Raw genomic sequence first — 25,332 nt, 5'->3', positions numbered from 1 at the left:
ATGATGTATAAATGACTGAGGGAAAAGCAATCAATCAGATGCTCTCTGCTGGCAGCAGAGCTACATACAATTTAATATATAGTAAACCAACAGTTGTTTACAGTCTAAATCAAATAGTGTTCTGTGCTAAACTCATATTCTTGCAAAGATTACTTGGAACATTTTTGGGTTTAGTATGCTTTCCTTTCTGCTTTACCAACATGTGGTGTCTGATGATTCAGAAATATTGAACTGCCTCTATTAATTCTTGCTTTTTCTTGTCAAGACCTACAGATTTTTTTTCTAGACTGCTTATTACTACTTTAAATTGGTTGATCTTTAAGTAATTTTAACTTGTAAGTAGAGTTGTTTTGAGTCCCAGATACCTGCAGAAGGAGTTTATTGTAGCTACAGGTAATTGGACTTTTCTGTAAAACATGCACTAGAGACATGAATAGGCCCATTCTCTCTTTTGGCAGATGTTTTGCAGATATTAGACTTATATCAAATTATCTTTGGGTACTCTAGCAGTACACAAGAGCATTCATGTGCAGATGACTGTAATATTCTTTGCTTTCCTTCTCCGCACTCTGAAATGAATGGGATAATTTATTCTTTTTGGAAAGAGAAGTATTTTAATGAAAGCTTAAAGAGACTTCCTGAAATTCTCCTTATTGATAAGTCCTGTCATTCTGGGTCTGTCTCAGGTTATCATTTGCACAATGTAAGACCCTTCAGCAGCAGGGAATTCTGCTCAGTTCTCCCCAAAGCCAGTCAGAGCTGCAGAGTTTGGAATGCTCAGTGTGAACTTTGGGGTGGGAGTTTCCAAGGATTCCTCTCTCCTAAGAAGTTGTCAATGTTTTCTTCAGGATAAGGCTGTGAGAATCCAGGGAGGAGGTGAACCAAGAATTCCTGGTAGAGGAAAATGCTGAAGCATTTGGCAGTCAGCTGGAATGTAAATCCTGGGGATCTCTCGTGTGAACCCTGCTATGATTAGACAGTTCAAGACTAAACTGTTCATAGGCAGTTCAGCAAAAAAGTTCTTCCAATGGATATTCTAAAAAATACAACCAAATTAAAAGCCATTAGGGCTTTTTATAAACTTTTTTTCTCACATAGAAAAGTGTGGGTTTTCCCTGCTGAAACTTATTTTGGCATTTGGGGTTTTTTTTTTCAGAAATAAACTAAATAAAAATAAAATACTAATCAATCAGCTGTGAAGTTCAACAGTTTTGTTGCCTCAGAATTAAATATATTACCTTGATTAATCCAAGTTCAGTAAATGGTATTAGAACCTGGGACTTGCCATTGGAGGGCAGGGTTGATGTCAGATTATCAGCAAAACTTGACAATATCAGAAAGATACTCCCAAAACAGTAATACCAACCTTCCTAAACTCTCTAAGGGTGTTCTTTTATATTCTTCATAACATGAAGTGCAGTAAGTTGCTTTTACATCTCAATATCAGCCAAAGTAATTATTCATCTTTATTTTATTTGAGACTTTATTTTATTTTAGATTTTATTTTATTTCTCTCTCTGAAAGCCTAGAGAAAGTCTTGACAAATATGAAGTTGCTAGGCAGGGAAACATAGGTAAACTGTCTGCCTCTTTTCTGAAGACAGACTTGTGACCAGGAAAGTAAAAGAGTCACTTATACAACCTCTGGAATTGCTATCAACATACTATGGGAATGCATCTACCAAAATACTTCTAAAAATTGTGTGTATTAGATATATTTTTATAGTTATAGCGTTTTTACAGATTATTTGGTTCATGTCTTCAAACTTCTTTGCCTTCCGCTAATGCTGTACACCTGGATTCTACTTGGATTATCAAAAATTGATGATGCACAGGAACAATTTTACTGATTCTATGCATTATTCCTTGAAATTCAGTGGTATTTGAGCACTCTAAAATGGTATTTAGTGTTCAATTTTGTCCTTAGTCTGTGAATGAGGACGTAAAATCAAGGTGTTTTATATATTTATTATCTCAATTTGTAAAAAAGTCATTGTCATTATTCTGTGTTTTAGTTTCAATGACAAAAATCTTTAGATTAATGCATAATGAAACATTAATGAATATTGTATTTCCTGGTTTTGCAATAGATTTATTTCCGATGTCTCACGATCATTTCTGTACACCAACTCTGGAGCACGGAACTTGGCTCAGGTGCCATTTGGGAACCCAGATTCCTTTTCCATGGATATGTTTTATCACTGTGTGAACATGTGCTGTGTTCTGGGGTGTTTTGTTGGGTGGTGGGAATTTTATTTTTCTTTGGTTGATTTTCTTGTGGGTGTTTTTTTGCCACTGATGGGTGGTTGCATCTGCTATAGTTGCTTCCTTTGAGGCCTCCTACAAGCCTTACTGAATGTGCCTGTCTTTTACTGCCTTCAAGCCATTTTAGAAAAATAATTATGCTGTTTTACAATGAAAACTAAACATTGCCAGTGCTGGTGTTCCAGCTCAGGGACAGAAATTACAGCAAGCTTGTGCTGTTTTATCCAGCCTTGGGATCAGAAGTTACCTTAAGCTGATGTACAGTTGATATCTAGACATGGGATGTGTGCAGTCTTAAATTGGTTTTAAAGGTCTGTTTTGTTAATACATTCATGTAATGTATCTTTAAATAAAATTTAAAAAAGCCAACAAATATTAAAATGCACCTAGGATTGCCTTTTGAAGTTGTATTTGGAATGACCTGTGTCTGTATGTTTATAAATGGCTTAATTTTAGAAATATGTTTTATATGTTTTGAGTAAATGAACTGTTCCCCATGATGTCAGAAGAGATTTGTATCTCACTTGTTTATTTCTGTTTTTATAGATGGCTACACAACAGATGACATTGAGTTTTACTGGCGTGGGGGTGATAATGCAGTCACAGGAGTGACAAAGATCGAACTGCCACAGTTCTCCATTGTGGACTACAAGCTTATCACCAAGAATGTTGTTTTCTCTACAGGTTTGTGGAGGGGAACTTAAAACGGGAATTATTTTAAACACTTTTAAAACTGGATTAATTCTCAGTGTGCAGTTGAGGAACAAAACTTTTAGAAACAGGAATAAAATGGAGCAGCAGCTGTGAATTTGTAAAGCAGAGCTTCCATAGTGTATAGGGCACCATTCATTAACATCTGTAATCTGGCATATTCAGGGTCATCAAAGGAGCCGTATTTTCTGTTTACCTATGAAAACTGATAAAGCTACTTATACACCTCTGTGCCATAAAACCAACCCCACATGTAGGATATTTAGGAAACTTTTCTCTGTTTTTTTAGTGTTCCTTTTGCTAAGTTGGAGATGTATTAGACTAATTATTTTGTCTTCAACATAAAATCTTTAAAATGCTTGTTCCAGGATTTCCAGTTTAGCCTGTTCTAGCAAGTGCATGACTTTCTTGAGGCTGAAAAGATGCTTTGTGAGAAGGAGCAGAAAATCAGATTGCATTTCATGAGATAAAAAAATTAAAAAAAAAAAAAAACAACATATTTCAATATGTTAATTAATAAAATTAAAATTCAATATGTTAATTAATTAAATTGTCCAAGAGAGGCAAGAGTTGGATTGGACTGTTACTAGGAGATGTTTTCTACCTACTTGAGAAACCCATTAGGTGTGTTAAAAAAATTATCTTCAAAACTCAGTGTCCAGATATGGGTAGAAATCATCTTTGGAATGACTACAAAATGATGTACATCCCAAATTCTTCAAAATCAAGCAGAAATGGTACTTGAAGAATGATTTCTAGACACCCATATTAACAAATGTTACATATAAAAAATGCTACAATATTTCTGGTGTCCAGTGGCAAAAGAGGAGTGTTGCATTTCTTGGACACAAGTTTAGGATCAGGGTCATACTGAAGCTGGCATATGACAGTTTGTCAGGGAAGAGGAATTTCTGTGCTTTGTTGCTCTGATGTGTATTTTGGCTTTTGATTGTTGAATGTTATGATTACCAGCAGATAAGCAACTAGAGCATCTTTGTGCCCTTAGCATAAAAGATTATTTAATCCCAATTCTTGCTAGAAATTCTGCCCCTGAATATCCTGGATCTTTCAGCTCTGAGTGTACTCTGCGTTGAATGAAAAAACAAAACAAAAATGACAGAAAAGAAAAATGTTTTCAGGCATTATACAAATAAATTATGGCCATACCAAATATTCTCTTTTAGGTGCCTACCCAAGGCTGTCTCTCAGCTTTAAACTTAAGAGAAACATTGGTTACTTCATTCTGCAGACCTACATGCCTTCTATTCTGATCACTATCCTGTCCTGGGTTTCCTTCTGGATTAATTATGATGCTTCAGCTGCAAGAGTTGCTTTAGGTAGGCATTTTTACACATCTCATGCAGTGTGCATTAGCTGAATGGTTTTTCTATCTTCTGGCTGAGTGGATAGTGCATGATTTGAAAATAAAACTATATGTCTTAGATATTTTTATGTCTGGCTTGTTAAGCTTTGTATTATTTGCATCAGCATTTAAAACATCAGAATTTAAATAAAAATTAAAGTGATTTCATGTCTGAATCAGCTAACTTTATAATCATTGTAATCAAAATTAACCTAATTGTCTCAACATATTCTATTGTTCTTTTCTCTGAAAAGAATGCACTTAGTTTGCTTTTGCCCATAGCAGTCCAGAACACACGTTCAGCATTGTGTTATAGATTATAAATTGCTTTTCCTTTCAGGAATTAAATAAAGTTTTACTAGGTTTGTACAGCTCACTTGTCCTTATGTTGAGGGAGCAGGCTGTGCCTCAAATCCAGTTCCTGGCTCCTCGCTTGGAAGACAGACATGGAGGGGCTGGGATGTGCCAGAGAAGGGCAGCAGAGCTGGGGAAGGGTCTGGAGCACAGGACTGAGGAGGAGCAGCTGGGGGAGCTCAGCCTGGAGAAAAGGAGGCTCAGGGGGGACCTTCTCAGCCCTAAAACTCCCTGGGAGGAGGGTGCAGCCAGCTGGGGGTGGTCTCTTCTACCAAGTGAAAGGACAAGAGGAAATGGCCTCAAGTTATGCCAGGGGAGGTTTAGATTAGATTCTAGGAGAAATTGCTTTACCAAAAAGGTTTCCAGCCTTGGTAGAGGCTGTTCTGGGAAGTGGTGGAGTTACCATCCATGAAGGGATTTAAAAGATTTGAAGACTTGGTGCCTGAGGACATTGTTTAGTGGTGGATGTGGCAGTGCTGAGTTAAAGGTTGCATTCAATGTACTTAAAGGTCTTTTTCAACCTAAATTATTGTAAGAATCTGACTATATTTTTTCCTTGCTGTTACCTTACGTTCCAAAAGCAAAACTGTTTCCCTAATTAATCTCTAGAGTATTTGTACATCTCATCACTAGTCCTATGTGTATCTGTTTATTCTGTGCCCCTCATCATAATTCCAAAAATAAGTATATCTATTGCCAAATTTTGTCAAAATCAGACTGATTCCTGCCAGTACAGCTCTTGTATAGCTAAAATAAGTAAAACCCCATAAAAATTGCCATTGAAAATTTGGCATTTTAATGTTATAAAATACATCCGAGTTTTACCAGATCTTTTTATGTAGCATTTTTCCTTAAGAATTTCAGACTGCAGACATTCTGAAAATGCTGGAGAAAAGCAAGATAAAGCAACTGTAGCCTGTATTTTTTAACTGAGATTCATTACAGAAGGTTGCAGTTTATCTAGTTAAAAATATACTTATGGAATCCAACTAATGTTTGCTTGACTGAACTCACTTTATTACAGGCGTAGTGTTTTTTATGCTATGCAAAAAATCCATGTCCAATATAAGGACTGAACAAGATGTTCCTGAAAAAATTCAAACACAAAAAGGAAACGTACAGAGTGTGGTGGCAAGGTCAGGTAGCCTGTGAGAAATAACTAAAAAAAAATCTGAGCAGCCAAGGATCAGGTTAGGTAAGCTAAAGCCCTAAGACAGAACTAAATCTGTCCAGGGACATCAAAGGCAACAAGAAAAGCTTCTGTATAGGTTCATCGGTGCTAAAAGACGATAAGGGAACATGGGAGTCCTCTCTGAAAGGAAACAGGAGGCCTGGATTGCCAGGATCTGGAGAAGACTGAGGTACTGAACACCTTTTTAATGCCTTGCTCTCATGGACACGTGCTCCAGACACATTGCCCAAGCTGCAGAAGGCAAAGGCTGGGACTGGGAGAATGAAGAACCACCTGCTGAAGGGATCTTGTTGGAGACCATCTAAGGAACATGGGGATCCCAAGCACTAAGTCCATGGGACCTGATGAGATCCATCCACAGAGCCTGAGGGAACTGGGAAATGAATTGGCTAAAATTCTATCCATGATACTTGAGAAGCCATGGCAGTCTGGTGAAGTTTCACTGACTGGAAAAGTAGAAGCAAAGCCTCCTTTTTAAGAGGGGGGAAAAAAGAAGACTTGGGGAACTACAGAACTGTCAGTCTCACATTGGTGCCTGTCAAGGTCATGGAGTAGATCTTCCTGGAAGCTATGCTATGGCACATGGAAACCAAGGAGGTGATTGATGAGAGCCAGCCTGGCTTCACTAAGGGCAAGTTGTGCATGACAGAGTCTGTGGCCATCTACAGCAGGTCCCAGCTGGTGGAATGAAGGAAGAGCAACTGATGTCATCTACCTGGGCTTGTGCAAAGCATCTGACACTGTTATGCGTGAGATCCTTCTCTCTAAACTGAAGAGTCATGGATTTTTTTTGGATGGACCACTCAATGGATAAGGAATTGGCAGAATGGTTGCACCTAAATAGTTGCAGTCAACAGTTTGATGTCCAAGTGGAGACCAGTGACAAGTGTCCTCAGGGGTCTGTACCCTCAGGGGTCAAACCTCTCTGGGATTGGTGTTGCTTAACATCTTGGTCAGCAACGTGGACAATGGGATTGAGGGCATCCTCAGCAAGTTCCTGAGCTGTGTGGTGCTGTCCACGTGCTGGAGAGAAGAGATGCCATCCAGAGGGGCCTTAACAAGCTGGAGAAATGTCACAAAGATAACTGTGTGACTGGAGCACCACTCTCTATGAAGACAGGGAGCTGGAATTGTTCAGCCTGGAGCACAGAAGGTGCCAGGGAGACCTTAGAGCACATTTGGGAGCCTAAAAGGTGTCCAAGAGAGCTGGAGAGGGACAAAGGGGAATGCCTTTAAACTGACAGCTGAGGACTGAGGATTTAGATTAGATCTTGGGAACAAATGCTTCACTGTGAGTGCAGTGAGACAGTGGATCATGTTGCCTGGAGCTGGGGCATCCCTGTTCCTGGAAACATTCAAGGCCAGGGTGGATGGGGTTATGAGCAACCTCATTGCTCATAGTGGAAGGATCCCTGCCCATGGTACTAGATGGTTTTGAAGATCCCTTCCAACCCAAACCTTTCCAGGATTCTATTATTATGAAAGGAGGTTAGAGATATCTTTTCCCCACCAGGGTGAAAAAAAATATTTTTCAACTTCAGCATTTGAATAGTATAAATTATTACTCTAGAAAATAAATCAGAATTATTTCAATCACTAGACTTTTCAATTCTTTTTCCAGGAATCACAACTGTGCTCACAATGACAACAATTAACACCCATCTTCGAGAGACTCTTCCCAAAATTCCATATGTGAAAGCCATTGATATGTACCTTATGGGATGTTTTGTCTTCGTTTTCATGGCTCTGCTGGAGTATGCATTGGTCAACTACATCTTCTTTGGCAGGGGACCTCAGCGTCAAAAGAAAGCAGCAGAAAAAGCTGCCAGTGCCAACAATGAGAAGTTGCGAATGGATGTCAATAAGGTAAACTGTAACAGGGATAAATTTTTAGCATTTTCCCAGGAAGACAGGTTCTCATTTCTGTCAGACAGTGCTTTAAAATGTGATTTCTTGTAGAAAATGAGTGGAGTGGAATTATGATGACCTTGTCTTAGCTCTGCAGAGCAGTGTACTTAGCTACCTCAGCAATGAGTGCTGCCCTCCAGCCTGGAAAGCTGAATGACTTGCTTCTAAAGCATGCAGTCAGTGAAGCTTTACTGAGAGATCTTTTCTTAGTCAGAATGTAGACTTGAATATGTACAACCTGTTTCCAGAGGAATAAATCCAAAATGATGGCTGTATATTCTAGGAAGAGCTGTATGGAACATTGGAACTAAATTCTAAATTTAACTTGCTTTCATAAATCTTTCAGATGAGCTGGATAACAAATATTTGCCACAGAAGTGTTTAAAGTTTGAGAAGTTTGCATATTTTCAATGTCTAATGGGCCAGGATACTATTGACTAAATGAGGAACTTCTCAGAAATAAACCATCAATGTGCTGTGTACTTAATTTTGAATTTAAAGTGGCCCCCTAGGGATGGAGAATTGAGGCAGAAAAGGTATTTGCCAAGATACACACTTCTGGGAAAAGTATCCATTATGCTTAATGAAAATGAGGCACTTATCATAAAGCACTTGTAATTTATCACTTTGACCATTTTGGGATGAATTTCACACAGTGGCAAATCTGTGCTGAAAGCAAAAATGTTCTAAAATGTATAAACTTTCACACACATGCAGAATTGGAAAGTTAAATAAGGTTGAATTATCTTTGGGGGTTTTTTGGAGGGGGTGAGAGGGTTGTGGGATTTTTTTTTTTCAGGGGAAGGAAGCTCTTTGACAATCCAAGGAGAAAAAAATCAAAGTCAAAATCTTAAAAAAAAAAAAAAAAATCATTAGAAAAAAACCTCTACACACAAAGTGGGTCTGCAGATAGAAGAACTTTTTATTCCAAAAAGAAAATAGTTTTATAGGTTATAATTTATAGTCTTTTAAGAAGGAGAGTTCTATCACCATGGTTCAGATCTCATTCTTTTTTTTTTCTTTTTGATTAGAGTGGAATATATTTTAATGAATGAAAGCATAATCATAATGATGAGTTTAATGTTGATGTTATATTACCATATATCATCTTTTAGCATTATAAAGTTCATGAAGACACTGTAACATGTTTTTATATCTATTGGTGATTTTTCAGCAATGAAAAAAATCTGTGAGGTTTATTTAAATTGTTAAGGGTTTTTTTTTCTTCTTTAAATTTAACTTTAAAAAATGCTGTATACTACCCTGTAAGTAATTTTATAAGACTACATCTGAATTTACCTGAAATCTTTCCTCTAACATCAATGGAAATTTAAAATCCATAGCTGAGGTATATTTTTGTACACTTTGCTTCACTTGTGGTGTTTTCAACATTCTTGTTCATACAATAGACCTTTCAGCTGTGTAACAGAATAGCCAAAGCCCAGTGGCAAATTGCTGATCATGAAGCAGAATTTGAAAGCACTAACTGTTGTGTTAATCCAATCCATTAGGTAGAGTAAATTAATTTCAATAACTGTTGAAGAACTTTACCAGCTTACAGGATTGACACAAGATATACTGTGGAACACAAGGAACAATTTTACATTATTTTTATTTTTTTCATAGTGAGCCTTTCAGTTAATGTTCTAGGCCAGCATGGTTAACAGTCTATGGCAGTTCTGCTCTGGTATCCAGATCCACTCTGATCTGGTAATCATGTTTGCAATCCTTTGAGCAATAGTAGGGAATCAAATAGGAGAGGATCAGAGAACTTGTCCTACTGCACAGACTGCTCTGGGGAGAAGGAAAGGAGCTGACAGCTGTTCTTGTTGTTTGACCAGCAGCAAGAAAACATATTAATATTTAATGGACCTGAATATTTTATCTATTAAAGGGAGAAAAATATTATGTAATTATTTTCATTTATAAGGATCAAAAAGGGGTCTGAACTGCTGAAATTAGTTCAAAAACAATTTTTCATAAAAACTAACATATTTTAGAAATGGGATCACACAAACAGTTCATCATTAACTAGCCTCCAATAGTGAAGGACTGATTTTACAAGGTATGAGTGTTCTTTTGTGATATTACAAGATTCCTCTTGAACCACTATGTGCAATATTATGAATTCATAAGACTCAGATACTACACAAGAGAAGATTGATACCATGAGGAATAAACCTCAAAATATAAGGATGAAAACTTCTACACAAAACTTCTGTTGCTGCATTCAGCATTGACACTCTGAAAGATGTGGATAAATAGTTATTGGAGCTGCTGTTTGCAGCACAGCATCTTTGCTTATACTTTATAGACCAGCAAATCTGTAATGGTTTTCTTGCAATTCCAACACTCTTGTTTGGTAACAATTTCATAAAACTTTCAATCAACAGAATGTGGTGAGAAGGGAAGTGCTGACTAGTCCTCTCATCCACAACTGATTGCAAAATCAAAGGAGAAGTTAATTCATGCTCCCTTTATGCTGTTGAATTCTCTTCCATGGACAGATTCCAGTGTGGACACAGGCACTGGTAATCTCTCTGTTTTTGCTTGGTGTTGTTCAGAAGATACTAGGGAGCCTAAAACACAGTGTGCAATGGAAGCTTTTTTTTCCAAGACTGTAGTGTCTGCTGAATCCATTGCAATCTCTCGGAGATTTGGTGACTCAGGTGTCCTCTTTTTCCATTTGAGTGAACTCCATAAGGCTGGCTGCAGAGCTTCCCCAGGGCTATTCCAGATGAAACTGTGACCAAATCTTTCTTTAAATTTCACAATATATTCATATCATATGCAAAATCTGATAGTTTGGGGTTTGTTCTGTCTTTTTTTTTTAAATCATTGAATAGTTTGAGTCGGAAGAGACCTTTAAAGGTCACCTACTCCAAGCTCATTTTAATGAGCAGGGCCATCTTCAGCTAGATCATGTTGCTCAGGGCATCATCCAATGTGACCTTGGATCCCTGTTTTCAGGGAGGGGGCATCCACCACCTCTCTGAGCAACCTCTTCCACTGTTTCACCACTCTCATTTGAAAAAAAAGTTCTTCCATATATCTAGTCTGAATCCTCACATAAGATATACTCCCTTTTCAAAGACTGTTGATCCTGTTTCTGGTAATGGAAAGGTAGGGAAGGAATTGGGCCTATATCTTCATTTGCTTCTTGGGTACTGAAACCTGAGTTATAAAATCATGTAGAAATTTAAAAAACATAAAATTCAGGCAGATTCAGGCTCAGTTACCAGCAGATACATTGCCACAGACTTGTTAAATCATATAGGACTTGCTTGATTTTCTTTGCAGTGAGTTCAGATAAAAATGGCTCAGACAATCATCATTTCACTCTTGAAACTTCTCAAGCTGCATTTAGCAGTTAGTTCCTTTAGTCCAACTCATCATCTTTTGCCTTGCCAAGACTAGTTGTTCTTTCTATAAACAATCACATTGCTGCTATGGGTAAATCACTGCCTTTCTTCTTACTCTAGACATCATTTAATTTATTTGAGACAGCATTCACATAATTTCCTCACCTCTCTTTTCAAGTTTTTCATCTTTTGTCTCCAATGCCTTTCTTGCCTTGGTTGTCTCAAGTTTCTCATTTTCTTCTGTTCTGATTGGCATAGTATTGCAAGTGTACATAAGGATAGGTACACTGAGAGTGTCCTATGTCTGCTTGAGGCTTGTCATAAAGTGTGGTATATATATGGTAAGCCATTGTTATGTCTTTTTATTCTGTGAGCTTTTGTATTTAAGAATGCTGATGGTCATCAGTGTCCTTTTGGTCCTTTGCATTTCATCAGTCTTTATGCTAATATTGTCTGTGCTTCTTCAAAATGATTAAGATATATTAAAATACAGGGCCAGATTCCAGCCTCTGACTTCCCAATAAGATGCACCTGTCTTCCTGTGGGTAATTGTACATGCATCTGGAACACATTATCCCTTCTATTTTAAGATAATGTACCAAAGGCTTTACTGAAATCCATAAATCACCTCCTTATACAAATGATCTAGAAAGATTTGGTCTAGAAACCTCTGTGACCCTGTTTTTCTTTTAATTGTAATTTTTTTTTCTTGTTTCCTTGTGAGGTGGAAGGGGGCTAGGGGAGGGAAACAAGGTACTGTCATAAAACTCTTCAGGTTTTCTCCCTGTGAAGTTTGGCTTTGCCTCCAAGACGATGATTCACCTAACCACAATTCCAGTGCAGAGCCTGGTTCAGCTGCAGTGATTTCTTAGGCAGATCCCCAGCCATTTTAATAAGTTTCATTTCTGTTATAACAGCTCAGATAATTAGTTTCCTAGTGCTCTCTCAGAGCTGACTTATTCCCCTTACATTTTTTTCCAGAATCTAGGAGCCAAGTTATTTTTGGTTAATTTTTAAATGTACTACTAATTTGTTGTTTCTAATAATTTTACCTTGGATGTTTCCATCTTGGAACTCTGATTTAGATGGGTTTGCTGATGCTGACCATTGTGATGAGTCTGATATATCTTGTAGACATTTGCAAGGTGTACAACATTTGTTGATCACCTGCCAAGTTCTATATTTTCCATATGTTTTCCTGTGTTACTAAATTTCCTGTCAGCCAGCTGCATAACCTGCTGATTTGTCTATTGGACTCTACTGCTGTTTTTTCTACAATTGCTCATCTGATTCATTTGATCCAAACTACTATGTGCATTAATTGACTACTCTTGAGGCATAAGTAGGGTGAAAATGCTTTTCAATATCAATATCAATTAAATCTATATTTGTTATTCTGGATAGATCAGAAAACTTCTGTTAGAGTGGTAAAACCAGGACTGTCACTTTAAAGACCATGGTAAATGAAAGGCTGACTCCTTCCTCTGTAAAGTGCTTCTTGCCATCTGTATGTTTGACAAGAGGTGATTCCCATGGAAAAGCAGCTCTGTGCCATCCTCTTCCACAGCATCAGAGGCAGCAGAGATGATACTCACTGTGAGTATTGGGAGCACTTCCTACAGGAAGATTTTCATTAAAGGAAGAGCTACAGATCTGTCTCTTTGAGGAGGTCCTGGTCAGTCTGTTCTTCAGTATCACTATTGTTGTCTCACTAGGACATTACCTACAAACAGGATATGATACTTCCTTTTTTCAACTCAGGTATCAAACCTTACAGAGGCATTACCACATAATGATTTAGTGCACCTTTCTTCCATTTCTAGCCCTTCTAATTCTTACCTATATGTCATTCAGGTAGTGTTTAAGTTATTTCTAAATGATTTAATTTTTTTTCTTTATAGTTAAATCATCTAGCAAATTAACATTCCTTATATAGAATTTCTTATCTATGTTCTTTCAAATAATTTGATTTGGCACTTCACAGAAGCAGCATTATGTTTTGCATAATGTAAAATACATGTAAATACATCACTAAATGTGATTTTAGATTGGATGCAGTTGCAGTAATGATCAAAGTCTACATGCTTCCAACTTAGCTTAAAGCACAGAGAATGCTCCAATGCACAGACAATATACCTGAAGTACATGATAATATAAGTCACATAAATAAAACTACCTTCAATTTTGCAATCATACTCTCTTATTGTGAGCAGTAACACAGCAATTTCCCTCTGGGAAACAGGGGAAAAATGTCACTGTATTATGCAATGCTTTGTAAAGCTGTTTATGCAGATTTATTCAGTCATTTTCTGTAAATAAATGTGAAGTGACATTGCTAACCTCTGCATATTTAGATAAGGTTCCTTTTTAAATATACTGAGTATATTTTTAAAACAATGAGTAATTCTTTACTCAGACCTCTTTCTATTACATAAGGTATTCAGTCAGCACACCTGAAAGGGACAGTGCATTGCTGCTCGTAGTGCAAATCACAAACAAGGGAAACTGTCAGGCTAATGACATTTTTCCATTCAAAATTTGTGTACCAAGAACTTGGAATTGCCAGTATGACAATGAATGTAAACATATCTTAATACATTTGAATACAATAGAAATGTTCTCAAAAAATTAACGAAGGAAGCTTAGGAAGCTAAGAAGGTTTAAACAAACACAGGTATCTTTGCAATTCATTGCCCTCCTGGCCCAGTGTTGTTATATCTGGATTAGCACAGGGCTGTTAAAAGAGGTGAGATGGCAAGCCAATGACAAATAGAAACTTAACCTGCCCTCAGAAACACTTGGTAACTTTCTTCCCCTTCAAATTCTTCCCCTTCAGCAGTCTCAGCTGCTGGTTTTTTCCCTACAGCTTTTTGACTAAGGAAAGGAGTCTGACCGAGTTTAGCTGAACTAGTTAAGTAGTTTTCCTCAGCTCTTTCACTCCAAGGGAACTCTCTTGCATTATCAGAGCTTTGAGAGAAATAAGAGCATGCAATCACCTGTTTCACAAGTGATTACACCTAATTATTTCAACTACGCAACTGGTAGGCTAAGGATGGACTGTCAGTTGTGTAATCTAGCAAGGAAATGGAGCTCCCACAGCATCCTCCTTCCCCAGATGCCTGCTTTCAGATTCACTGTCTAATGTATGGGACCTCTTGGAGCAGGGAGACTGAGAACTTTCTAGTCCATTGTGCCCAAAATATCCTCTGTTACAGCAGCACACTTGGAAATGGCACAGTCAGTTCAGGTGCTGATGTGCTACCTGACATTTCCCATGACAGCTTCCAAACTTCTTTTTCACCACATTACAAGAGAATAACTGGAAGAGCCTTGTATTTTTTTTTTAATCTGTCATATCCATAGATGTCTCTAGAAAAGGAGGAGTGAATTAGATGAAGGAGTGTGTTAACCTGAGCCAAAGAGAATGCTGTGATCTGTACCTGTGGCTTTTTGCAGCTTGTGATGGCTTTCAGTGCACTGCAAACAGACAAGGTCACTCTCTTCAATTTTCAGGCTGTGGTGTGAAGATGCATTAGCAGGCCTTAGGCCCGAGATAATAGACCTTGCTCCAAAGCAATGCTCCAAAACAATTAGGCTTGGCTAATGCCTTTATTTCCCCACTGATTTACTTCTGGCTTGCCGCTGGCCTTTTCAGTTCATAGCAATATTTGTTCATTTCTATCTGAAGAAATCATATAATGCATCTTCAGGGAGAAGAAACTATTGCAAAGGTACCTAAAACCAGTCAGTACCTATTACACAAAATGGCACTTTATACCCTATGGACCAGAGGTACTTCTAGTATAAAACATGAGTAAGCGTATATAACATGTTTACAAGATGTAAAAGCTTTTGATAAAAAGAGAATTTTTGAACTGGTTATATGCACAGACTTGGTTAATAAACTGAACAGGATATTAGAACACTAAGGCAACGTGAAGCTCTTAAAATTTTGGTCTCAAATCCTTACTGCCCTGTATTGCTGGAGCTAATGCTGCCACTGTCCAGATGTCAGTGAAAGAATTCATCCTCTTTCTTTCTCTCCAAGGAGAGTTTTCCTTTTGTTTGCAGTACAGGTAAAGCTGCACGAGGACTGATTGTTGATCCAGGATCAGAAGGTATTCCTTACACAGCAATTTATTGAAGGACATGTAACAAAGTAGGCATGGATTATAAAATCTTAGCCTTTCTCCTAAATTTCTATTCATGCATTCTCAGAGAACAACTTGCCTATGAAACAGCAATGCACAGGGTGTCTGGCCAGCCTCTTCATGTTTTATCAAACCAGAGCTTGGATAGGAGTGAAATTTGAGGAGGTTCCAGATTTTGCTCACAGCACTTTGCAGAAGCAGTCAGAAGGTGATTTTCCACGATCTGTGCTGGTATTCCATATGACATCTGAATAAAGGTCAAGTCAACTGCGTGACGCTTTTTTTCTTCAGTTGCACTCCTTTGAATGCCATATTTAATTAATGTAATACCACTGCCTGTACACTTGTTTAAAGCACATTCTCCCCCTTGCTTTTATGCTGCATCTGCAGCCAGTGACCCTGAGCAGAATACAATTTTTAGTTCATAAAAGAATCCCTTAGTGCAGTTTAAGTCATTAGATCAAGACATGAAGAAATAAGACACAAAAAAAGACAAATCATGTACAGTGAAGTAGAAGAAATGTATGTAGCTGCAGTCCAGAAGGTGTGTCTGGCTAGGGAAATTTGGTGAATTGATTTCCTGAAGCACATCAGCTCTAAAGAGTTTGTCAAGGCTTAATTCAGCAGCCAGGAGCTGGCAAATTGCTATCCAAAACATAAGATGTGACTGCAAGTAGTATGTGCTAGAGAAGGTAACCTAGTTGTGCGCATGAATTTTGGGATCACTGGATTATGTACACTTGGGTGTCACTACGTGGTAAAAATATTATTATAATGTTGTTATAGTGACTGTCAGTCTATTTATATGAAAACCACATTCTAAAGACTCCATCCATTTAGATGCATTTAGAGGCATCCATTTAGACATGTGGAAATTTAGTACTTTTTTCTTTTTTAAAGCATGTTAGGATTTGTGTTACTTACACATCTGTTAAATTTAGTGAAACAGTCAAGCTGGCCTATGAAAACCTATGTTTCATGGTAAATTCACTTAGTTACAAATTCTTTTGGGTTCCACTGCTTTCCCAGTATTCTGCATATGGAGAAAGATAGACACCAGGAGTTAGTTTTGTGTAACTTAGGAAAACACTAGGTAGGTAGATTGGTAGGATTATGCCTAAACTCAGATCTGTGCATGTAGAGACAATATATGTCTATATGTGAATATATCTTTTTTACTCCTTAGAAACTAGTTTTAAGAATACTTCTGCAATGATAAAAGGTTGTACTACAACATGGTTTCTATGTCCTTTTTCATTCTTATGTCTCCATTCCTCTTTTAAGAAGAGACTTGAATATAGTTTTCTTCCCATGTAAAAAATTGTCAAGACTTGTCCCTAAACTTAGTGCATGTCTCAGCTGTGTGCAAAAAAGCTCTCCATACCTGTCCTTGCTCACGTTTTCAAAACCAGCTCTGTGTTCTGGTAATGTGGTTGTCAGAAACTTAGCAGTTGTGACCTGAAGGATGCAACAGTAAAGGTCACAGAGCCTAAATAAATATGATTATTTTTCATGTAATGGGGTTTTTCTGGACCACTTTCTATCCATGTGTTTTATAAGTATTCAAAGCATATATTTAACTAACTGAACTCAAATTGATTGAAATGCACAGACACAAAAAGATACCATGTCATGAAGAAAACTATAATCTAGTTTTTATTTTCCCTATAATTAATGCGTACACAAAAACAATTAAAGTAGCATACAATTTTTAAATTATACATAATATTGGTGTATATTTTGCATATACAGAAATTTACTCAGAAACATATTTTAAATTATTAATCATATCTTGACAAGAAAGTGTCTTCATTCTTGTTGCTCATTCTGAAATGAGTAACAAAATGTTAGATTCTCCAAAAAAAAAAAAAAAAAAAAAAAAAAAACCCAGATTATTGATGTACAAGTAAATTGGGCAGGAACATTTTAATTTAGACAGATTTGGGTTTGTTTGGGTTTTTCTTTTTTCATAATTTTAAAGCAGAAGCCATTTCATTTTAGTCCTCTGAGCCTTGCAGTATCTATAGCTGTGGAACTGTCTCTGTTTCAGGCTTCTAAATCAGCAATGAACTGATCATGTGAAATACTTTTCTGGATCTTTTTTAATTTGGACATCGTTATAAAATATAAAAAATCATCTTTCTTTTCTTTATAACAAAATCTTCTCAGTGATTTTTCCATAGAAAGATTTCAGAAATTTTCTTTTAGTTTTGTTGTTTTTGTTGAATTAGTTACAGTTTCTCCCCAGAGTTTTATCTTTGGTCCTCTTGCTGTCTCTGAACATGTTTGGCTTTGGCCTGGGCCCAAGAATTATGTGTTCCCCAAAACCACAAGCCTGAATCTGTTGACAAGTGAGATATCATGGTCAGACGGATGAAACTGGTAGACTGCCATTCAGTCCACCCACTCTCATGACAAGGATGTGCTGTGTAGTTCTTTGCACATTATATTTGGCTTCAAACAAGAAAAATAACATCTTTAATGTATTTCTCTGAAGCTGTTCTAGAGGAGCAACTTAACAACCTTATTTGTACCATCTAGTTCATATTTCAAAACCATAACTATGTCCAAATTATACCCTAGAAATTTTGCAAGTTGTGGTGGTAATTGTGTGTTCAATGCATTTTTTTGTCTTTCACAACACTTTCTTATATAACCGATTTTGCTCTGTTTCTGTAGTAGAATTTTGGTGCTCAATATATCTGCTAAATTGTATTTTGTAAGACACCATAATGGGAGACTTATGGTTGTCATAAAGGCTTGATGAAAATTTCATTTTCCTTGTCACAGATGGAAGTGAGCAGGTTAAGATGCAGATTCTTGCTGATGTGTTCTTCATTCATATTATCTTCAAAAAAATTAATTGTATACTTGTAAATGGGATGATATTTTAAAAAAGAAATAACAAATAACTTCATCAGAGCAGTATTACTAAGAATCTGCACTGCCCAACACCTTGGTTTTTGTGAAACAATAGGATTTAAGCTGTTGTTAATTGCTACCCCAGAAATCTTCTGTTCCAGATCACCTTCCTGTGCTTCCTCCTAAATGTCTCAGTAGTCAAAAAATTGTTGCTGCAAATTGTATTTGAGAAGACATTGATATAAACTTCAAGCTTATTGGATTCTGTGCAGAGGTTTGAACAAGTTCATATTTCATGGGTTTTTTTCAAATGCCATCAAAGCAAAGATGTTTTAGCCTCTCACATTTCATCTGGGCACTCATTCTTCAGTGCCTTAAATACAGAATCCCATGTTTAAGTAATGCATACTAACGGGAAGTTATATTTTCAACCATTTCTCCAGAATCCTGCAATACTTGCAACTAAGTTATGGCTGCGTTACTAAAGATAATGATCAAGAAGTCATATATATCAGAAGGTAGAAATGGATGTCTATAAACTGATTTACAATTATTTAGAGCAATGTTAAGGCTCCATGTTCAGATCTTATATTTTTTCCTCACCCCCTTTTTTTTTTTAACTCTTACAGGTTTCTTGCAGGGGCATAGGGTGTGCTTAGATTTTTAGTCTTTGAAAGGTCAAGAACCTGAAGAAAATCCTTCTCTCATTTGCAGTTTCTCTGAATTTTCTGATCTGAAACCATGTGAAGCAACCTGAAATGATAAGTCTACCCCATTACTGTCCTCTAACTTTATTCTTTACAGCCTGACCCAAATTTTAGGTATACAACAATACATGCTAGCCTGGTTTCATATACAGTAGCTACAATACGGGCAGTTAACTGTGTTTTGGACAGACAATGGAAATGCAGGGTTTGTTACATTGTTAAAGAAATTGTTTCTCATATAGATATTTTGAAATATTTGCATTTGTGTCTTATAAATTTCCATAGCTTTATCTCAGCAGACTGGCTTATCATGTCAAAAATACCACTATAGCTTTAGGCAGGTGCCCTTTGAAATTCATTAATTGTTTTTTCATCCAGAGTGAACCCAGCAGCAGCTTACACAGAGCTGTCTACCTCCCACACATTGCCCGTGCAGTCAGGGCTATCCCCAGAGCTCAGTGGTTCCCATTCCATGAGTCAGACCTTGCTGATGAGGTGGAAGATCCCTATTACAGGTAAAGTGCACGTCACACTTTCATCTGATCTTACTTGAGCCCCTGTGACTAGTCAGGAATGGAACATTACTGCTTTTCCAAGAAACCTCAGCTTTTAAGAAGTGGGAAACTGTGCTATAGATAGTAAGGTTTTCATCTGTAACAAATTAAATTATATATCTAGACATGTCACATAAGTCTTCATTGAGAAAGGGATCTTTATTTCTGTCTTCATTTCTTAGGAATGTCACTTCACAGGACATATAACTGCTAAATTTGAGGTTTTAGTCTTTATAATAGACTGGTTACCAGTTTAGACTCCATGGTTTACCTCACCAGATTTTGTTTTAATCTACTGGCAGCTCTACTTAACAAAAAGTAAGTTTTCAATTTACAACTGTTTTGTTTCAGAGTTTTTCTATCAGGAATTCCATCCCTACTGTCTATTTTATACACAGTTTCTGAGTCACTCTACCATAAAATGAGCCACCAGTTCCTGCCTGTAGTTGAAGGTTACAGGTGAAAATGAACAGTGTATGAGAAAGGAGAAGTGTCAATGTTGTATCTTTTCAATTCATCAGTATAAATTTCTCCTGTACTATAAAGCTGTGTTTGGCAGAGCAGCAGACCATAAACACCAAGGAACTGATTTACTGAAAGTTAATAATTTCAGAGGTCTGGTCATCCTTGGAGGATTCCTAATGAATGTGTGTGGGAGTTGTAATTTTCTTGTATTTAACAGTTGCTAATGTATTATTGTAAGATGAATTCCTCAAGAAAGCCATCATTTTGGAGTTTCTAGGTATCAGGAAGAATATATAATGGTAACAATTCTATGCTTTCCTCTGTATTCCCTTTGTTTGAGACCATCAAAAAAGTCATGACCACTTTCAAGGCTCCAGAGTCAGCTTTTCTTCCGTTTGACCTGGACCTGTAAATGAATCATTTGCATCATCTATTTTGTCGTTCACATTTAAGATTTATTTATAAAAACCCCAGTGTCTTGCATGGTTGCTTAGCTCTGGTCATTACTCCTCCACTTCTGCCTTCACCTTTTATTTCCATAGTACTTGCTGCTGCTTTTTCTTCATCTTCATCCTCCCTTCCTTTCTTGTCCTGGGAATTTCTCCATTAAGTTTGAACTCTCCTGTTCACCATAAAGAGTCTAGTTCTATGGTTGAACAATCCTTCAGCACCAAGAGATCTTTTTAACCTTCCTCCACCTCCTTTTGAAACCACTTTTACACTTACTTTCCCCCAGAATAATTTTAATAATTGTTTTCATATCATCATATCTTCCTTGGTCAAATGACCAACTGGAAAAAATACATTTACATCACAACATTATGTTACCTTGAGGAGCACAGCAAGGCAGTAATAGCACCTCTGAAGCCAGAATGTACCTATGCTAATTGTTGGCTTAGAGGTCCCTATATATTTTAATTACTTGTCCTACTATTATACTACAGTGCTTTAATTTTAAATGAAAGATAATAGCTGCCTTATCTCTAAGGAAACTGGTCTTGATTTTATTAACTTACAGGACAGAAGAATAATTGGCACATATCATTGTCCAGAAATGTATTCAACAAAGGTATCTTTCATTGTTTTCTAATGTTTTTATCCTCAGAGAACGTAAAATTTAGGTCTTGACCGGTTATGGTCATTAAAGATCCCATGGCACTTTTTTATAGTGTGGTCATCTCAACCTCAAGCACCTGGCCAAATACCAATTTATGTAACTGTTCTGCTTACCCAACATTCCCCACCACCACTCACCCACCCCATAGTTTTAATTGGCTACAACATTCTCCATTTCCTCGACTAAAATAAAGTGTGTTGTTCTGCACTGTCAGTCACCACATTTCACCTCAGAGGTGATTGTGCTTCACTGGGAAGTGAAGTGGTTCTTCTTTCTAATGCTTGTAAAGCGCTTTGGGATCCTTTTGAAAGGGTGGTGCTGTTTACAATAAATGTAGTTCACTGTCATTCTATCTCAGGTGTCACTTTGTTACAAAAGCATGTTTTAGTTAGAGTTGGGCGAATCTGCTTGGTGGAAAAAACAGTCCCAGCTCTCTCCCATTTGACAGGGAACCTTTTGACAAAGGTCCTAGAGTTAGCTAGCTTCCTTCCTTCCTTCCTTCCTTCCTTCCTTCCTTCCATCCTTCAATGCATTTATTCTTATGGTCAGTTCATTGTTCCAGATGCAGAAGGGTCAAATTAGTTCTCAAGAAGCAGCTGAACTTTGAGGTGTTTTCCTGGGTATTGTAACACTTGAAGATTCGCCCATCTCTAATATTTACTGTATGTTGCATTATTTCTTCTGAAAAAGTCTTGGAATATTGAAAAATGCAATGCTGTGCTTCAACTCTGATATGAGTGTAATATGTACAGAAGAAGACATTTTTCCCTAGAAGATAGTTTAGAACATTGCTTAATGTTTTTTTCTGCCCAGCATCACTAATCTTACTAACTGCTTCCAAGATTATAGACATCTGCAGCATTTTGCTGCATTAAGAAAAAAAGTTGACTGGAGTGATATCATGTTGCTAAAACATGTTTGTGTCTAACTCTAGCAGACTAAAATAGCCTCTCTTGCATGTGTGCTGCATAGAATATATGCAAATATGTAAAGAGCACTCAAATTTCTAATGTCATTGCAGATCAAAAGGATAAAATGCTTAAAGTAAATTCATCCTAAGAAGATTTAAGATGTGAAAAAAACTGTTGGCACTAAAATATTTTCAAAAATAGTATCCTAGAATTCACAACACTGAGGTGAAAAATAACCCAGGCTCTGGGCTAAAGGGTAAACCCATTACATAGTGGATGTTATATCCAACTTCCCCTGATGTCACTGGAACTAAAACTTCTTTTCCCCCCGTCATATGAAAATATAGAAAATATAGAAAATGTAGTTTCCAAATGACTTTGCACCCCTCATGTAGGAAACTTACCTCTTAGATTTTAGACATTTTGGGATCAATGAATGCCAAGTGCCTGTAATTAATTGTTTTATTTTTAGGACCCTGAGAGTCTTACAATTGGTCTGAGATCTAATAACAAACATGAGTCCTCTTTTGTTTTACCCCAAAAAATCACAAAAGAATTTTCCAGGTAAATACACTCATTAGAAAATAATGTTTGAAGTCCATCTTGATGTTTCATCGATCTTTTTGAAAGCTTTTGCAGATATATGCTTTGTTGGAATTACAATAGCAGAATACTACTGTTACCTGTCCTATGCAGATAAGAACAGATTTGATGGCCTTCCTGGGTAGAAGCAATATTCCCTCACTATGCTCAGTATCATGCTACAAAGCTCTTAAAGGAATTTTTCTGGAGTTCCAGCTCAGTTTTCATATTTTTCCAGTGCTTTTCAAGTAAAGATTGAGTTCCTACATTATGAATTTCATACATTTCATGTGGCTCTCATGAAAAGCTAACAAAAAAAAAAAAGACTTTGTTTGTTTCACATTGAGTCATGACATTTGATTTGTAATTAAAATACAATGAAACTAGAGGGGTGCAAACTCACACAGATCGGAGGAAAAAGTGAGAGAGAGGGAAATCTGTCAACTCAGCAACACTAGGTTTTGTGCATCACTTGAACAGATGTAATCACTCAAATGACAGTGTTTCAGTAGGTCCAAAGTGCCTTTGTGAGTGCCTGACTTCTCAGTTCAGAACACTGGGCAGGGGGTGCTACTAAAAAGCAACTGGTTATAACCCAGTTCTCTCATCTCACCACGGTAAATATTACATAGGGGGTTTAATAATGGTGAACACAGTCTGCTCTGGGCAGTGCAGGGTGGTACGTGCTGCAGACTGCTGGTTTCTAAATATTACAGAATATACTGATACCCTGTTTTTGTTTAGAAATCCACAAAGGCCACAGTTTTTGCACTTTGAGTACTAATCATAGAATATATTCTGTACATGATAAATGAATAATGTGGCTGAGTTATTCTTAAAGGAGCTCTGGGACAGTTTTTTCTCTTAATTGGCCTGGAGTATATCTGCACTACCATCACTAATTCAATGTAATTAACTAGCTTCTCATTAGCTATTATTGTTTTTAAGAACTTTTAGTTAATTATAATCTGTTATCACACAATTCAAAATACATGCTTAGAGAAATGGCTGAGAAGAATTAGAACTTCCCTAAATAACTTTTGTTTTCTATAAATGGATTCTTTTTTAAATCTACTTCCACACTCCAGATCTTCTCCAGATTGCCTAAGAGTGGAACTTAGTTCCTTATCTTTGAAATCCTCTTGTCTAAGGGGTTTCTCTACAATATTGTTTTCATATTTTTTTCACTGAATTGCCTTTAAAGAATGCATAGCAGCTAAATCTACCCATTGAAACAACTGTTCAATGTACATTTGATGTGATTACATTCTGCACATCTTTTCCCTTGCTTGAAATTGCAGATCTCTGCTATTACAGCAGCATGCTATTACAGCATGCACTGTATTGAAGAAATGTATTAGTACTAGGGCATGGAGTTTCCACACAGCTGTAGCTAGACTATGCCATTGCCTTTCCCCAAGTAACCAGCACTCCTGTTTGGAATATGGGGACCTAAAATGTGCATTCTCTTGTGCAGTGCTCTGTACCTCATTCATGGAGGTGGTGAGACCTCGTGAATAATGGAAGTTTATGTCAGAGCCAAAGCTTTCATTTGAAAGAAGAAAAACCAAAACAAAGCAGATCTTTTTCCACTCAATTTCCTTCCAAAACCCCTGAAAATTTCAGTATTTGCCCCACATCTCCTACTCAGTGACAGAATGCCACTTTCAGGAGCTGAGTGTATTCTCTGTTCCCAGGTATTGCTTGTGCTTGCTGACCATTGGGTCCAGGGAAATACCATTTATTGCAGTACACTATGCTGGCCCTATTTCTCCGTGAGGTCACAAATAAATTATAATAAATATAATCACGGCTAAGCTTAGAGTCTTTCAGGCTGACATCCAATCAATTAGTAACGCTAGATATGGCCCTTATCAGCATGGCTTCAGTTTGCAGCTGACTGGGCTTCCTTTCCCCTCTGCTAAACCCGACGTCTTATTTTTTACAGATGGACCCACACGAAAACATATTGTTGAGCACGCTGGAAATTAAAAACGAGATGGCTGCCTCGGAGGCTGTGATGGGGCTTGGGGACCCTAGGAGCACAATGCTGGCCTATGACACTTCGAGCATCCAGTACCGCAAAGCCGGCTTGCCCAGGCACAGCTTCGGCCGCAACGCCCTGGAGCGGCACGTGGCACAGAAGAAGAGCCGGCTACGGAGACGCGCGTCCCAGCTGAAAATCACCATCCCTGACTTGACTGATGTCAATGCCATAGATCGATGGTCTCGCATATTCTTCCCTGTTGTTTTTTCCTTCTTCAATATTGTCTATTGGCTTTACTATGTGAACTAAGAAACAAAGCCACGCAGGAGGAAAGAACTGGATTTCTCTTCAAATCAGTTGTACAGCCAAAAGTGGGACTTGGAAAAATTCTATTCAGGACAAAAAGTTATTTTAAAACACCTTAGTTGCTGGCCCACTCTATGGTCTGTTTTTATAATGTTTTGGTTGTATCTGCTAAACCATATATATGTTAAGTTGCAGTATGGACATATCCCCTTATCAAAATATAAGTGCATTTTGAGTGTAAAGGCAAATTGCGTTTTGAAAATCACTTCTGTCGCATTGTCCCTCACTTTTTTTTTTTTTCCCCAATGGCCGTTTGAGTTTAGTGGTACAAATTATAGAGCAGCATTTGAGAAACAAGTCTTAATTTCAACAGCAGTACATGCCATTCCAGGGAAAGTACATATCCAAGGCATGCATATACACTTAAGAGAGTGTACTGCGTTATCATGCTTATGAAACACATACACTTTACTTTTTAAATGTGTAAACTTGAAAACAAGTAGTGCCTATCATCTTTCCAAGATGATGATGGTCAG

At 37.3% G+C, this 25,332-nt stretch overlaps 1 protein-coding gene across 3 annotated transcripts in view; it reads left to right on the top strand.

Moving 5' to 3' along the window:
- The window catches only part of GABRB2 (gamma-aminobutyric acid type A receptor subunit beta2), a 138,043-nt gene extending 113,128 nt beyond the window's left edge, over nt 1-24,915 (top strand). For 2 of the 3 annotated variants that reach the window (XM_041397670.1, XM_041397671.1), the window contains 5 exons: nt 2,811-2,948; nt 4,160-4,312; nt 7,506-7,750; nt 20,912-20,962; nt 24,452-24,915. In XM_041397670.1, the coding sequence (XP_041253604.1) occupies nt 2,811-2,948; nt 4,160-4,312; nt 7,506-7,750; nt 20,912-20,962; nt 24,452-24,799 (935 nt within the window). In that variant the 3' untranslated portion in view covers nt 24,800-24,915. The remainder of the gene's footprint in view (nt 1-2,810; nt 2,949-4,159; nt 4,313-7,505; nt 7,751-20,911; nt 20,963-24,451) is intronic. The other variant, XM_041397672.1, reaches the window with a different exon arrangement.
- Nucleotides 24,916-25,332: the final 417 nt, after the last annotated feature.

This window comes from Onychostruthus taczanowskii, unplaced genomic scaffold (assembly GCF_017590055.1).
Source record: "Onychostruthus taczanowskii isolate IOZ18803 unplaced genomic scaffold, ASM1759005v1 scaffold14, whole genome shotgun sequence".
In the NCBI taxonomy this organism is placed as follows: domain Eukaryota; kingdom Metazoa; phylum Chordata; class Aves; order Passeriformes; family Passeridae; genus Onychostruthus; species Onychostruthus taczanowskii.
This window is presented reverse-complemented; position numbering and strand designations above follow the sequence as displayed.